This window comes from Nansenia antarctica, assembly GCF_963989245.1.
Source record: "Nansenia antarctica genome assembly, chromosome: 7".
In the NCBI taxonomy this organism is placed as follows: Eukaryota; Metazoa; Chordata; class Actinopteri; order Argentiniformes; family Microstomatidae; genus Nansenia; species Nansenia antarctica.
Window position 1 is genome coordinate 31,313,450 of NC_137677.1, and position 17,358 is coordinate 31,330,807.

Below are 17,358 nucleotides of genomic sequence, written 5' to 3' on the forward strand. Positions count from 1 at the left end.
AGAAGCAGCTCGTGTCCGGAGCGCTGAGCCTCCTGACAGACAAGCACCGTCGGAAGACTAATAAAGGTGCACGACTCACGTTTCCGGCCTACCGACCTCTGACCCCGGATGTGTCTCACTTGAATCTGACCGCCGTTCTTCTCTGCTGCTGAATGACTGAACCCCTCAAACCCTGACTCCTACACCCACTCTCTATCTATCTAACCCTCTCTGACCCTGAAGTGACCCTCCAGAAGCAACATGTCCAGGAGACGACACAGCGACGGCGGAGAGGAGGGTGAGTGTGTTAGAGTGTGTTAGCCATGCTAGACCCGATGCTAACCGATGACGCTAACTAGCCTAGCCGCCGATTCATTGTCAACGGGGTCGAGGTGCAGCGTGCTAGCCCGCCGACTAGCATGCTAAAGCTAACAGCTAAAGCTAGGTCAGCTCATGTGTGATGACTGTTGTCCAAAGGCTCCGATCCAACGTTCAGAACAGAGATAATATATAACACAGTTTATAACTACACGTTTATTCGGCCAGTAGCCATGACGACCGTGTGTCGCCTCCCCGCCGACCTTCTGTCCGTGTTGTGGACATGTGGAGTAGTGAGCCTGTGGGAGACAAACAGTTCATGTTGTTACAGCCGTCAGTCACAAGTCTCGTAGTCGTAATGACGACCAGCAGCATGGTCCAGGGCAGGGGGCACCACCGTGTTACCGGGTTGGTTCATAGACTTATTTAACGTGTGAAGTGTTAGTCTGTCTGACCTGGTTTATATGGGGGTCTGTTGTCTGACCTCTGGTTTGGGATATGGGGGTCTGTTGTCTGACCTGGTTTATATGGGGGTCTGTTGTCTGACCTGGTTTATATGGGGGTCTGTTGTCTGACCTGGTTTATATGGGGGTCTGTTGTCTGACCTGGTTTATATGGGGGTCTGTTGTCTGACCTCTGGTTTGGGATATGGGGGTTTGTTGGCGGGTTTGTGCCACTAGCAAAATCAGTGTTCCCTATCAGTGTTCCACAGACGAGGAGTGTGTCTGTGGACTGTTGTTTGTTAGTTGTGATCTTAACTCCCTGTCTGCGTCTGTCTGTCTCTGTATCTGTCTGTCTGTCTGGTGTGTGTATACATTTGTGTGTGTATATACATGTTTGTGTGTGTGTGTGTGTGTGTCAGGTGGCCAGTCCCACAAGAGGAGGAGAACGTCTGAGCCCATCGAGATCGAAGACCGCCTGGAGTCTCTGATCTGCCGCGTGGGAGAGAAGGTAAACAACAACAACAATGGGGCTCTGCAGTAAGTGTGGTCATGTTCTCTGCATGGAGGAAACACCCTCCTAACCTGAGGTCTTCTTTTTTTAAGTTTATTTTTTTCTGAGTGGGGCAGTCCCACTGATATTTTTCATTTTATGGGATGGAGATAGTGAAGGTAGACAGGACAGTAAGGAGGAGAGGGCATGTCAGCAGGGCACGAATAGTCGGATTCGAACCCATGCCGACATGGGCATATGTGTGTAATGTAGACCGCGGTGCTAGACCACTGGACAACCCAAGCCCACAACACCAGAGGTCTTCTGGGTTAGTCTCAGTCTGGCACACTACATCAGGAAGTCATGAAGAAACCAGAGTTAATTCTGAGCTCGTTTTTTATGCCTAGTCGACAGGAACTTTTCAAATCACCGAAATGAAGGTACACACAGAGAGAGAGAGAGAGAGATACTCTACAGCCGACACAGGTCAGAGAAAAGTTAAAAGTTCACAGATCTCTCCTGTAAGAATCCTTTTTTTCACAACGTTCCCCCTCTCAATCTATAATCCAGATGTATTGTTTCACCTTTCCATATAGAAACCATAGGTAATCTATTATCCTTCCATACGCACAGGAATGCAACTTTCATACAACAGTAAATAACACAGTAGCCAGGAAACGTCAGCATCCAATACATCCTACTATTAATTGAAAGTATGAATATAGCATTAATAATCAGATGATCCAATCAGTGGATCCCAATCTTCCACTCTCTCTCTGTTTCTCACAGTCTGTCTTAACGTGCGTCTGGTGTCTAAACAGTCAACAGGGGTGGCTGTGGCTCATAATGACCGCAAGGTCGGCAGCTCGGCAGTTCAAACCCCGGCTGGCCACGTGTGGAAGTGTCCTTGAGCGAGGCACTGAACCCCTAACTGCTCCAGGGTCCTCCTATGGCTCTGACCTCTGACCCCTGGCCTAGAGTTCAAATACAGGTCGTTGAACTCTGCAGTGACAAAGGTTGAACCTTCTTCTTCTTCTTCTCCTCCTCCTTCTTCTCCTCCTTCTTCTTCTCCTCCTTCTTCTTCTTCTCCTCCTCCTTCTCCTCCTCCTTCTTCTTCTTCTTCTCCTTCTTCTTCTTCTCCTCCTCCTTCTTCTTCTTCTCCTCCTCCTTCTCCTCCTTCTTCTTCTCCTCCTTCTTCTTCTCCTTCTTCTCCTCCTTCTCCTTCTTCTTCTCCTTCTTCTTCTTCTCCTCCTTCTTCTTCTCCTTCTTCTTCTCCTCCTTCTTCTTCTCCTTTTTCTTCTCCTCCTTCTTCTTCTTCTCCTCTTTCTTCTCCTCCTTCTTCTTCTTCTCCTCCTTCTTCTTCTTCTCCTCCTTCTCATTATTCTTCTCCTTCTTCTTCTCCTTCTTCTTCTTCTCCTCCTTCTCCTCCTCCTTCTTCTTCTCCTCCTCCTCCCCCTCCTCCTCTCCTCAGAGCACATCCTCCCTGGAGAGTAACCTAGAGGGTCTGGCCGGGGTCCTGGAGGCCGACCTCCCCAACTACAAAAACAAAATCCTGCGCATCCTGTGTGCTGTGTAAGTCCCCTCCCTCCATCCCTCCCTCCATCCTGTGTGCTGTGTAAGTCCCCTCCATCCCTCCCTCCACCCTGTGTGCTGTGTAAGTCCCCTCCCTCCACCCTGTGTGCTGTGTAAGTCCCCTCCATCCCTCCCTCCACCCTGTGTGCTGTGTAAGTCCCCTCCATCCCTCCCTCCACCCTGTGTGCTGTGTACGTCCCCTCCATCCCTCCCTCCACCCTGTGTGCTGTGTAAGTCCCCTCCATCCCTCCCTCCACCCTGTGTGCTGTGTAAGTCCCCTCCATCCCTCCCTCCATCCTGTGTGCTGTGTAAGTCCCCTCCATCCCTCCCTCCATCCTGTGTGCTGTGTAAGTCCCCTCCCTCCATCCCTCCCTCCATCCTGTGTGCTGTGTAAGTCCCCTCCATCCCTCCCTCCACCCTGTGTGCTGTGTAAGTCCCCTCCATCCCTCCCTCCACCCTGTGTGCTGTGTAAGTCCCCTCCATCCCTCCCTCCACCCTGTGTGCTGTGTAAGTCCCCTCCATCCCTCCATCCATCCTGTGTGCTGTGTAAGTCCCCTCCATCCCTCCCTCCATCCTGTGTGCTGTGTAAGTCCCCTCCATCCCTCCCTCCATCCTGTGTGCTGTGTAAGTCCCCTCCATCTCTCCCTCCATCCTGTGTGCTGTGTAAGTCCCCTCCATCCCTCCCTCCATCCTGTGTGCTGTGTAAGTCCCCTCCATCCCTCCCTCCACCCTGTGTGCTGTGTAAGTCCCCTACATCCCTCCCTCCACCCTGTGTGCTGTGTTAGTCCCCTCCATCCCTCCCTCCACCCTGTGTGCTGTGTAAGTCCCCTCCATCCCTCCCTCCATCCCTCCCTCCACCCTGTGTGCTGTGTAAGTCCCCTCCATCCCTCCCTCCACCCTGTGTGCTGTGTAAGTCCCCTCCATCCCTCCCTCCACCCTGTGTGCTGTGTAAGTCCCATCCATCCCTCCTGTGTGCTGTGTAAGTCCCCTCCATCCCTCCCTCCATCCTGTGTGCTGTGTAAGTCCCCTCCCTCCACCCTGTGTGCTGTGTAAGTCCCCTCCCTCCACCCTGTGTGCTGTGTAAGTCCCCTCCATCCCTCCCTCCATCCTGTGTGCTGTGTAAGTCCCCTCCATCCCTCCCTCCATCCTGTGTGCTGTGTAAGTCCCCTCCATCCCTCCCTCCATCCTGTGTGCTGTGTAAGTCCCCTCCATCCCTCCCTCCATCCCTCCCTCCACCCTGTGTTCTGTGTAAGTCCCCTCCATCCCTCCCTCCATCCCCCCCTCCACCCTGTGTGCTGTGTAAGTCCCCTCCATCCCTCCCTCCACCCCTCCCTCCATCCTGTGTGCTGTGTAAGTCCCCTCCATCCATCCTGTGTGCTGTGTAAGTCCCCTCCATCCATCCTGTGTGCTGTGTAAGTCCCCTCCATCCACCCTGTGTGCTGTGTAAGTCTCCTCCATCCCTCCCTCCACCCTGTGTGCTGTGTAAGTCCCCTCCCTCCCTCCATCCCTCCCCCCTCCCTCCCTCCATCCTGTGTGCTGTGCAAGTCCCCTTCCTCCATCCCTCCCTTCCTCCCTCCATCCCTCCCTCCCTCCATCCCTTCCTCCCTCCCTTCCTCCCTCCCTCCCTCCATCCCTTCCTCCCTCCATCCCTTCCTTCCTCCATCCCTTCCTCCCTCCCTCCATCCCTCCCTTCCTCCCTCCATCCCTTCCTCCCTCCCTTCCTCCCTCCATCCCTCCCTTCATCCCTCCCTCCTGTGTGCTGTGTAAGTCCCCTCCCGCTGTGACGCTTCTGAATAAATAATAAGGGAAGGAACGTGTGTGTGTGTGTGTGTGTGTGTGTGTGTGTGTGTGTGTGACTGACGTGTGTGTGACTGACGTGTGTGTGTGTGTGTGTGTGACTGACGTGTGTGTGTGTGTGTGTGTGTCCCAGGGCCCGCCTGCTGCCTGAGAAGCTGACGGTCTACACAACCCTGGTGGGGCTGCTCAACGCTCGCAACTACAACTTCGGAGGAGAGTTTGTGGAGGCGATGATCCGCCAGCTGAAGGAGACGCTGAAGGCCAACCTCTACACCGAGGCTGTGTACCTGGTAGGTCTGGTTACCTAGGTTACCTCTACACCCATGCTGTCTACCTGGTAGGTCTGGTTACCTAGGTTACCTCTACACCCAGGCTGTGTACCTGGTAGGTCTGGTTACCTAGGTTACCTCTACACCGAGGCTGTCTACCTGGTAGGTCTGGTTACCTAGGTCAGTGTTTTTCAACCTTTTTTGTGCCACGGCACATTTCTTACCTTGAAAAAATCCCACGGCACACCGCCATCCCAAATGTTGCAAAATGATACATAGTAGCCTCAGTGTTTCCTCTATATGCATTTATTGGTGGCGGGCCGCCACGAATGAATTTCCTCCGCCACTAATTGATTCAGTCCACAAAAAAAAAAAAAAACACCGCTGAACATTTTAGCTGATTAAAATATAGCTGATCCTAGATCAGCGCTATAATGGATGTTGACTAAAAGTGCACCTAAATCCACGCCCATCTCTCTCTAACCGCTGATCCAAAATCAGATTAATGACATTAAACATTCAGTTGACGACGTGACACAAGGGCTACTCCTGATTGGTCTAAATGTGAACCGGCATGAGAACCGTGCAGACTCAACCATCCCTGCTCAGCAGTCTTACCTGCCGAAATGCTCGGGCGCCTGTGTTTTCTCCTCGCAAATAACGGGCTAAAAGTCACCGGTAGTACCATCTAAAAGATACAAAAAGCTGATCTAGCTAGCTAGGTGCACAAATAAGATATCACGTTAAATAACTTCGAAAAATTAAACGAAAACAGTGACAGATGGATGGATTTTTCAAGAAAAAAGATGTCCCAGACACTTCAAACATTGCTGAAGCTAGCAGTGGCTATGAGCGATCCGAAACTGCATGAACGTTTATGGCGGGGTACCACCACCACCACCAGCTACAACTACAGCGGGAGAACAAGCAGCGGCTACTGTGCGCTGTGGTATGTACACCAACATATATTACTTTCGTTTGTTACTTTTATTTGGACTTTGGATTTTAAGACCACTTCATGAAAAGGTCCAGAGTTTCTTGTTGCAAACGGAGGAAGGACAAACAACAGGTGCGTTGAGACCAACACCCAATCATGCCAGGACGATGGCTAATTTGATAATTTTGATAGACATGATAGCCATCACATCTACACCTCGTTCCAAATTATTATGCAAATTATATTTTTCTCAGATTTTCCTAAATAGTCGATGCAAATGACAATCAGTATAATTTTCAAGTCATAAACCGTTAGAGTATAATTCAAATTTTATTGAACAAACCTCCCAATGATAACAGTATTTTTTTTTTTAAATAAAAAAACTCAAAATGCACTGTTCCAAATTATTATGCACAACAGAGTTTCAAAACATTTTATAGGTTGTAAAGAACTCAAAATTGTAATTTGATGAATTTATGGTTAGGAGGTCATATTAGGTCATATTTACTGAAATCAAAAGCTATTTCAAACAAAAACATCTTAACAGGTCAAGTTACATGTTAACATAGGACCCCTTCTTTGATATCACCTTCACAATTCTTGCATCCATTGAACTTGTGAGTTTTTGGACAGTTTCTGCTTGAATTTCTTTGCAGGATGCCAGAATAGCCTCCCAGAGCTGCTGTTTTGATGTGAACTGCCTCCCACCCTCATATATATTTTGCTTGAGGATGCTCCAAAGGTTCTCAATAGGGTTTAGGTCAGGGGAAGATGGGGGCCACACCACGAGTTTCTCTCCTTTTATGCCTATAGCAGCCAATGACACAGAGGTATTCTTTGCAGCATGACATGGTGCATTGTCATGCATGAAGATGATTTTGCTACGGAAGGCACGGTTCTTCTTTTTGTACCACGGAAGAAAGTGGTCAGTCAGAAACTCTACATACTTTGCCGAGGTCATTTTCACACCTTCAGGGACCTTAAAAGGGCCTACCAGCTCTCTCCCCATGATTCCGGCCCAAAACATGACCCCGCCACCTCCTTGCTGACGTCGCAGCCTTGTTGGGACATGGTGGCCATCCACCAACCATCCACTACTCCATCCATCTGGACCATCCAGGGTTGCACGGCACTCATCAGTAAACAAGACTGTTTGGAAATTAGTCTTCATGTATTTCTGAGCCCACTGTCATGCTGCAAAGAATACCGCTGTGTCATTGGCTGCTATAGGCATAAAAGGAGAGAAACTCATGGTGTGGCCCCCATCTTCCCCTGACCTCAACCCTATTGAGAACCTTTGGAGCATCCTCAAGCAAAATATATATGAGGGTGGGAGGCAGTTCACATCAAAACAGCAGCTCTGGGAGGCTATTCTGGCATCCTGCAAAGAAATTCAAGCAGAAACTGTCCAAAAACTCACAAGTTCAATGGATGCAAGAATTGTGAAGGTGATATCAAAGAAGGGGTCCTATGTTAACATGTAACTTGACCTGTTAAGATGTTTTTGTTTGAAATAGCTTTTGATTTCAGTAAATATGACCTCCTAATATGACCTCCTAACCATAAACTCATCAAATTACCATTTTTAGTTCTTTACAACCTATAAAATGTTTTGAAACTCTGTTGTGCAATAATAATTTGGAACAGTGCATTTTGAGTTTTTTTATAAATAAAAAAAATACTGTTATCATTGGGAGGTTTGTTCAATAACATTTGAATTATACTCTAACGGTTGATGACTTAGTTATACTGATTGTCATTTGCATCGACTATTTAGGAAAATCTGAGAAAAATATAATTTGCATAATAATTTGGAACGAGGTGTAGTTGAAAAACTGTCGCAAGTTGAAGAACTCGCGCAAGTTGGAAATACTCGGAAACTTTCGCCAAGTTGGACATACTTTTCCTGTTGTGTTTGAGACGGAGCCAGACTGCTCGTTTGGAAGGACATTGGATCGTAAACCTTCAGAGCTGATGGATGGAAACCGGTATCACAAGTTTATATTCTGTATATATCAGGGTTTCCGTTAACCGGTAATTACCGGTCTTTGTCCGATAAAATCTGTTGAAGTCCGACATTTTTACACCTCTTCGGTCATAATGTCCGGTGAAAATAATTCCCTTTAAGCACAATTTGAATACAATTTGCAAAAATTAATTTGTCACATATTCTGATTCCTTCTACATTAAAAAAGACGAATATATAGGCTATATGTTTTCTTTTATTATTAATGTGTAGACTAGCCTACGCGATGACAAACAGCGGCAGGGTTGTCAGATGGGATTGACAATTTACAGCCTAACTAGTCCGCTAACCGCTAAACCCAGTAGTCCATTCGGCGGTAACCCCCCCCATCTGGCAACCCTTTCTCTCAACGGCGCGAGTAGTTTAGTCAGTTAATTTAGTTTGATCTAGTCTAAATAAAACCACTGCAGTGACCGGAGTCAAGGTTACTGTTCTGCGTGTTTTGGATGTGCTAGAGCACAGTGAATGACCACGAGGGCCGTGAGATGCGGCTAGTAAAGGACGCTAGCCATCTCAACCCCATTCATTGATTGAGCCTGCCGTGCCCGTTCCAGCCCTGAGTCGGGAGATTCAGAGTATAACATCCCCACCATTAGATTAGGATTGATTAGATTAGGTTGACAATACCACACTACATTTGAGTTTAGGGATATCAATGTTATATATTTGTGTATGTTTTATCTTTATGTATTAAATGTTATAATTGTTCCACATTTGAGACCTGTCTTCCCCCCACTCAGTTATTCAGTCGGTGTCCATCATTTAAGTTCAATTTAGTCTATCTATAGTGTGTTAGAGTTTAATTTGTGCCACTAAATTGAAATAGTCCACGGGTGTGTATCCCCCCCGATACATCCTCCTCATTCTCATACTCCCGAGTCCGAGTAAGTATGATTTGACAGGCAGCTAGACTTAATGCCTTCCCAATCAGCGAGACGTGGTTATAGAAATTACGTTGTTTTATTGATAAAAAGGGTAAAACTGTAAAGAGAATATAGAAAACGTACATTACTGTCGTGAAACTATTTAACACACTTCAGTTAACGTAATGTGGAGTCCGTTCATTGATCGATGCAGTCTGTTCAGTTCCCAGTGTGGCGTTCAGCGCTGGACATATGGCATAGCGCGCATGCGAATCATGAAAGCCTATATATTATTATATTTATTATATAATTATTATATCGGATGAGAAATAGACATTAAACGGCATATATAGGCTACACAACAGTAATCACCGCGACAAACAGCTATATTATATTTTAATATGATGACCGGAATATTTCACGTTTGTCCGGTAAATTGAAATCTTCCCGGACACGTTGACCGGCGCCAATTTTTTCTAACGGAAACCCTGGTATATATACAGTGTTTCCTCCAGGAATTTGTACATTGGTGGCGGATAGCCCTGACCGCGCGCGCATTTTTTTTCCCCGCGTGCACGCACATGAAACGCGCACGCGCGCTCAAAACAACGACCTAATTTCAGCCAAAACTAGAGCATGGCCAAAAATAAATAAATGAATATACAGAATATAGCACTGCACTGGTATAAGAACATGAACCAGAGAACAGCAGTAAATGCAATAACCCACAGTCGTCGCTGATGATGTTGCATTTTCGATTAGGATACGGGATTAAAGGCACCGGCGACGGACTAAAAGAGAAATCCGTTTACCGGCTTTTTACACGCACATGAGTTGTTGTAAGACTCATAAATGTTTCATTTCCACGGCAAAACAAACAATACACAACGAGGGTTTAGTACTACCATCGCATGATACAGCTGCATGTCATAAACTCGTGTAGAACAGCTGGGGAGTCTGAATATGTTTTCAACAAGGCAACAACTCTGCTTCTCACTCCAATTTTAAATTGAGCTACGACTGCTAAGCTAACTAGCTAGATGAGTGTAAGGTTGCGTTCGTAAAGTCGCTCTGAGAGCGCTGGAGCGCACACTGGGCCCGACGTCATAGAGAAACTGAGTCATTTGATTGGACGAGAGGCATTCCACGAGTGCTGATCGGATTTCCTGAGTGAATTTACGAACGCAGCCAGTTTTGAAAGCGCGTCGCCTCGCGCCGCGCGCCTGTTGAGAGATTCGGTCATAATAACTCGCTGCCTTTCTGCGCAGCCTGAATCAAAGTGGACTGTCTGAATCATTTGGTGGCGGAAGAAATTCATTCGTGGCGGCCCGCCACCAATAAATGCATATAGAGGAAACACTGATATATATATTTTTTGCCATCCTCCCTCTAGTTTTGGTTGAAATTAGGTCGTTGTTTTGAGCGTGCGCGTTTCATGCGCGTGCACGCGAGAAAAAAATTTGCGCGCGGGGCTCTCCGCCACTAATGTAAAAATTCCTGGAGGAAACACTGAGCCTATCATATACGTAACATTATAAGAACTTGTCGTTATACTCACTCAGTGCGAAGCCTGGCCCTGTATGTTGGCCATGTATGCGAGCCATGTATGCCATGTATGTATGCCATGTATGCGAGCGGTCTCGTATCCTTCTCACCTTTTTCACCCCGACCTGTTTTCATGCCTGCATACAGTAGCTGCTGCTCCATCAGTGCAGACACTGATGTCTGTGCAGCTGTCCCACTGAAGTCCTCCCCTGTTGTTGTTTTTATGCAATGTCTTGCAAAAAAAGAAATTTTCTGTGATTGTGTCTCCATCCACAAAGCGTGCATTGGCCAAGAGTTGAGCCAAGACTCAAGTTGCAAAGCAAACTGCCCACTGCCACGTATCTTCTCCAAAACAACATTTTCGATGTCAGCAGACATGTCATCAATGCGTCTGGCAATCGTCTTAATGAATGAATGAAACAATGTAGGTTATTTTTATCATCTTGGGGTAGGCTTATGGGCATACAATCGTTAGGTTTTTCAGTCACGTATTCACACACCCTCCTGTCAATCACCTGGAAGAGGCCGCTTTGCGGACGGCGATACGCTTTTCTCTGACTGTTACCATTCTTAAGCCGATCTTTTTGGGCTCGTCAACTTCTAACATTACACACTGTAATATCATATTTCTTGGCTCCTCGACAGTTGTTTGATGCCTCTGCTTCATTGACCACCATGGTCTTAAAATTGGCATCGTAACTCCTCCTCTGTTGTTTGTTAACTTGACCAACCAAGTGTGTCTCTGCGGTGTCTCTCCGCGGGTGTGTGTGTGTGTGTGTGTCTCCATCTCTCCAGGCACCGTCACTGGGGTGTGTGTGAGTGTGTCTCTGCGGGTGTGTGTGTGAGTGTGTCTCTGCGAGTGTGTGTGTGTGAGTGTCTCTCCGCGGGTGTGTGTGTGAGTGTGTCTCCATCTCTCCAAGCACCGTCACTGGGGTGTGTGTGAGAGGGAGAAACACGGTGGCTCGTGTGGGGAACAGTCTTTTGGCGCCATACGTTGTTGTGAATTAATATTGACGTGTAAAAATCTAGGGCGCGAATATAAGACGATGCAACTTTTTCAGACTTTTTTCCGGGGAAAAAACCCTGTCTTATATTCGGGTCAATACGGTAAGTGGAATTTGATAATTTCCCACGGCACATCTGATGATCTCTCACGGCACACTAGTGTGCCGCGGCACAGTGGTTGAAAAACACTGACCTAGGTTACCTCTACACCGAGGCTGTCTACCTGGTAGGTCTGGTTACCTAGGTTACCTCTACACCCAGGCTGTCTACCTGGTAGGTCTGGTTACCTAGGTTACCTCTACACCGAGGCTGTCTACCTGGTAGGTCTGGTTACCTAGGTTACCTCTACACCCAGGCTGTCTACCTGGTAGGAGAGGTTTGAGAACCACTGGCCTAAAGGTTAGAGAGGCTGGCTAGCAATCTGAAGGTCTCTGGTTCGATCCCCGCCACAGGAGGGAGCTGCATGTGCCCTTGAGCAAGGCACTTAACCCCTAATTGCTCCAGGGGCGCCGACTATTGTATTATATGTATTGTATGTATACTATTGTATTATATTTGTAATATCAATTTCAAAACAACGCATCATTATTAAATATACAGTTTAATCAGCCTTGAGATGTTTACATCGCAGAAACACCCGTCCGTTCTTCAGGGAGAAACGTGATGTCAGACCAGTGATGGTTTCCTCTTCCTGTCTGTCTGCAGGTGCGCTTCCTGTGTGACCTGGTGAACTGTCACGTGATCGCCGCCCCCTCCATGGTCGCCATGTTTGAGAACTTTGTCAGCGTCACACAGGAGGAGGACGTCCCCCAGGTACGTAGAGGCTGGGGGGAGGCTGGGGGAGGTAGACAGGGATTAAAGTTCTCCGTCGCTACGACGGATTTCCGTCAATTTTTTCCAAGTCACGACGGATTTCCGTCAATTGGCTACGGCGCGGGGGAATAAAAAAAAATTCTAACTGCAATTGCGGCATTGCGCCGACGTGGTGGCGGGGGCGCTGTTACGAAAGTTAGCTTTCGTGTTTGCTAGCGAAACAGCTGATAGTTGATGTTGACTGCTCAAGAAGAATACATATTTGAAAGTACAGAATGCCTGAGAGCCTTATATTGCATTATATTACATTATATTTTGAATGGTCATCTGGTGCCTGAATATTGTTTTTTCCTTTACATACAGGTGCTGGTCATATAATTAGAATATCATCAAAAGTTGATTTATTTCAGTAATTCCATTCAAAAAGTGAAACTTGTATAATGTATACATTCATTCCACATAGACTGATATATATTTCAAGTGTTTATTGCTTTTAATTTTGATGATTATTACTGACAACTAATGAAAACCCCAAATTTAGTATCTCAGAAAATTTGAATATTGTGAAAAGGTTCAATATTGAAGACCCCTGGTGCCACACTCTAATCAGCTAATTAACTAAAAACACCTGCAAACGCCTTTAAATGGTCCCTCAGTCCAGTTCTGTAGGCTACACAATCATGGGGAAGACTGCTGACCTGACAGTTGTCCAAAAGACGACCATTGACACCTTGCACAAGGAGGGCAAGACACAAAAGGTCATTGCTAAAGAGGCAACAGATGGTAACATGGACAGGATCCTTAATGTTCTTGTAAGGTACTTCGATGAGGATATGGGGAAAGTGTTGACCCAGCATCTGGCCTCAAGGATAGTTAACATCGCAGATGCCTCAACCCTCACACACACACTGACAGATATCCTCCAGTCATACAACCTGAACTGGAATCAGGTTGTTGCTATACTGCTGGATAACTGCAATGTGATGAGAGGGAAAAGGTCTGGAGTGGAGACACAAATCCGAAAAGAAAATCCATCACTCCTGGACATCAGCGGAGACACGGTTCACATGGTCTCAAATGCAACCAAGGCCCTTTTGAAGCCTTTCCAGGGATTTGTGGATGAATTTTGCTCTGATGTCTACCATGATGTAGAAAAATTCCCCAAACAGAAGGAGCTTTTTGGCGAGTTTCAGTCCTTGCTCCATTTGGAGAAGAAGAGCTTGATCCGTCCCATCAGCAGCAGGTTCCTCCAAATGCTGGATGTGTGCAACAGAATACGGGAGCTTATGGATCCATTGATTGTGCACTTCTACAGCTTCCTGTCTCCTCAAGATCAGCACAAATACAGGTACAATAGCATTAGCATTCTCTTTTTATGTCTGTTTTCTCTGTACTAGCAGGCCCAATTTGCAAAATCTAATTAAATAAATCAGAGCAAATATAGCATTCCTGTTCCCCCAACTGTATAATGATATGCTTTTTGTGATGCAGATGGCTCCTGAACCAGGTTCTTGATCAGCATGCAGTTACATCTGATGAGAAGGCAAGGATCACGGTTCTGCAACTGCAAATGGCAAAATCTGCAGGGACCGGAACTGATGTCAACCAAAACCGGAAGACACGCATCTGTATGCTTTTCTCAGAGTTCAACAAGCTCACAGCCTTGATTGATTTATACAGAGGTATGTTCTCGGGCTGGGTGATATTGGAAAAAACTGACATTGCAATATTCTTTTTCACTGCAATATATAGGCCTATTTTGATACATAAAAGAAAGCTGGCATGCAGGCACGTGTTACAGGTTTACTTATCTAACTTAAGATCAGTAAATCTGATTGGCTGACCTGGCATGTAGGAAAGAAGCAGCTTCATTGGAAGAAACATTACACAGCAAAAAATTATGATGCAGTTTTTTCAGGAGTTGCAAGTGGGCTTAATAGGGACGTTTACCCTATATTGTGCAGCCCTAGCTCAGTCACTTTTGAAGTGGAAAGAAATGTACAGAGATGTCTTATCGATTTATGTATTGTTGCATATTTTTCCTGTAATGGAATCTGAGTATGTTACATTACTATGTTTGTGATCATGAAAGAATAGTAAAACATATTCAGCGACTTTTCTAATCAGGCTTAATTGTAATTTTCAGGTGTACTTCCAACTTTCCAGGTGTTCCTGAAAAAGTTGCAGCATGAAAAGCCCATGCTCCACGCACTGCATGCCGAAATGATGCTACTGGTCCGGGAACTTCTCTCCAAGTTCATGAAGCCTGTTTACATCCCCCTGAGTGTGAAGGGCTTGTTGAAGCTTGATGTTCAGAAGAGAGACCTGCAGTACCCTGACCAAAGGTTGTCTGTGGGGAGATTCAGCTTCTCTACCTTAAACAAGGCTAGAGTGGAGAAAAGGCCCTGGGTGCAGAACGTCTACAGCTCTCTCAGAGAAGGCTACATCAATGCAGCAACATACCTCCTGAAAAACCTTCCCCTCAACAACCACATCATCACCTCTTTGTCTGTGCTGACACCATCATTGATTCTCCACGAATCGGTCCAAGGGGCATTCAACACCTTAGCCAAGGCCTTGCCAAATGCAGTGAAATCTGAGGAGCTTGGTCAACTGAATGAAGAGGTGCGAGCCTACCAGATTGACGCAGATTTAGGAGCACAGGCCAAACACTTTGAGGAGAATACCGAACGAATCGATGTTGACTGGTGGAGTAGGATCTTGGCCAAGAAGACGCCAGAAGGAGGGATGAGATTCCCCATCTTAGGGAAGTTGGTAAAGGCCCTTCTGTCATTGTTCACTGGCCCTCTTGTCGAAGGATCATTTAACATCATGGATGACATCATAGAAAAAGACAGGGTCAGGCTGAACATTGAGACATATGAAGGCTTAGCCATTATCAAGTCCCACATGAAGGCAACAGGGAAAACGGCCTCCAAAATGGAAATCAGCCCTGCACTGAGGAGCTTGTGCCTGTCTTCTTATGAGAGATACCAAAGTCATCTGAAGAAGAAGAAGGAGAACATTGACAAGCAAAAGGAAAGGAAACTGATGGAAGCTGTGAAAGTCCTCTCAGCAGTTAGGGTAAGAAAAGTAACAGAAAAGTTAAAGAAAGGTTCCACCTCTTCTGCTCCTGCAAGAGCCTCCTCCTCCACTCTTGGAGTCACAGCCATTTCACCTGTTAGAGCCTCCACCTCATCCTCCTCCTCCTCCACTCCTGGTGTCAGAGCCACTGCATCTACTACAGCCTCCTCCTGCTCCTCCTCCTCCTCCACTCCTGGAGTAAGAGCCACTGCACCTGCTACAGCCTCAAAATCCTCCTCCTCCACTCCTGGAGTCAGAGCCACTTCATCATCTAGAGCCTCCTCCTCCTCCTCCCCCTCCTCCACTCCTGGAGTCAAAGCTGGTCCCACAGAAGAAACCCTGAAACGGATATCAGGTGTAGCCAAGCTTCAGGCATAATCACTTCACTGCCAAAAAGCAGAAAAAGTGAAAAGCACTATAGTAAGTATTACACTTATTATTATTTAATGCTGTTTTGGTCTTTTTCAGTGATCGCTCACTTCAAAACAAAAACTGTGTTTGTTTGGTGTTATACTAGACAGCTGCCATCTCAAGGTGGGTCTTACTATTAACCTGACAAAAATGTCAGTATGCATACAGTAGCATTGCATAGTCTTAACATCATATGTTTCTTTTACCTGCACAGAAACTGGCTGATTGCAGACACCAAAGACTAGAGGAACCTCTGGATGCAGAAGACGTGTGGATTAAGTGCAATACAAGACACATTCAGTTCATGTGTTTTTTTGTGTTTTTAGTTCCTTGTTCAAGTTGTAAGCTTGCTCCGTTGGCACAATGTAAATAAAAAACTTGCACTGAAAAGTCCAAAAACCCTTGCAATAAGTATCAATTTTATTTCATGAATTGAAAACAGCATTGATATCACATAAAAGCAAACTGGCAATAGAAAAGCTGTTCAAAAGAATCTTCTTCCCTTAAAACGCTAACGTTATAAAATACAAACATATAGTGGAGGTTAAAATGAGAATATGACTTGGCTTGAACAAATTTTCAGTCAGGAGATTTTTTTTTTGCTTTAATCCCTGGGTAGAACACCAGGGGAGGCTGGGGGGGGGTAGAACACCAGGGGAGGCTGGGGGAGGTAGAACACCAGGGGAGGCTGGGGGAGGTAGAACACCAGGGGAGGCTGGGGGAGGTAGAACACCAGGGGAGGCTGGGGGAGGTAGAACACCAGGGGAGGCTGGGGGAGGTAGAACACCAGGGGAGGCTGGGGGAGGTAGAAATCAGAGGACGGGCTCATTGTAATGCGTGGAATGAGGTGTGTCAAACGTGTGTGTGTGATTGTGTGTGTGTGTGTGTGCAGGTGCGGGGGGACTGGTTTGTGTACGTGGTTCTGTCCAGCCTGCCCTGGGTGGGGAAGGAGCTCTACGAGAAGAAGGACGTGGAGATGGACAGACTGCTCAGCCAGATAGACGGATACCTCAAGTAAGACCTGAGGAGGAGGAGGTGGAGGTGGTGTTGATGATGATGATGATGGTGGTGTTGATGATGATGATGATGGTGTTGATGAGGAAGATGATGATGATGAGGAAGATGATGATGATGATGATGATGTTGATTGTATTTCAGGAGGCGACTGAAGACCCATGTCTCTATGCTGCAAGTGTGGACAGCAGATAAGCCACACCCACAGGAAGAGGTAAGAGGGAGGGGCCTGTGTGTTCATCAGACAGTAGATTTTTCAAGAAGGAATTTTCTTGAATTTCACTTCATGTTATATCTCTGTTATAATATGTTGTACCTCTGTTATAATATGTTGTATCTCTGTTAAGTGAGGTTGCTGTTTCCAAAGTGTTTTTGTAGGACAGTTTTTCACCCATACATACATTTCTAAAACTCATTTTATTTTTTACTCTACCTCCTATTGGAATGGAATGGACTTTATTTGTCATTGCTACAGTACAGGTACCAAACAACGAAATTTAGGAGGGGTGGCTCCCCTGGTGTTAGGAAAGGAAAAAAAAAATAACATTTTAGAAAAAGCATAAAATCACAAGAAGGTAAGGAGCTGGTTTACATCAATAAAGGCTATGTACACAATCCACTGTACTATACTGCACAGATAGTCAACTAGGGTTGTCATATTGCACAAAAGTATTTTTTCACGTTATTTTAAAGTGTCACAGTTTGCAGGCTTGAAATGTACATGTTTGTGCCTCAGCACTAGCTGCCATACAATCCGTCCGGACTGTCCTGGGCCCAGAACTTAGGCCTTTG

At 46.3% G+C, this 17,358-nt stretch overlaps 1 protein-coding gene across 3 annotated transcripts in view; it reads left to right on the forward strand.

Annotated features, from left to right (window-relative positions):
- The first annotated feature begins 142 nt into the window (after nt 1-142).
- Nucleotides 143-17,358, forward strand: part of ncbp1 (nuclear cap binding protein subunit 1) — a 36,644-nt gene continuing 19,428 nt past the window's right edge. For all 3 annotated transcript variants that reach the window (XM_080537217.1, XM_080537218.1, XM_080537219.1), the window contains exons 1-7: nt 143-277; nt 1,160-1,248; nt 2,702-2,802; nt 4,733-4,889; nt 11,950-12,057; nt 16,445-16,566; nt 16,711-16,780. In XM_080537217.1, coding sequence (XP_080393343.1) covers nt 241-277; nt 1,160-1,248; nt 2,702-2,802; nt 4,733-4,889; nt 11,950-12,057; nt 16,445-16,566; nt 16,711-16,780 — 684 coding nt within the window. In that variant the 5' untranslated portion in view covers nt 143-240. The remainder of the gene's footprint in view (nt 278-1,159; nt 1,249-2,701; nt 2,803-4,732; nt 4,890-11,949; nt 12,058-16,444; nt 16,567-16,710; nt 16,781-17,358) is intronic.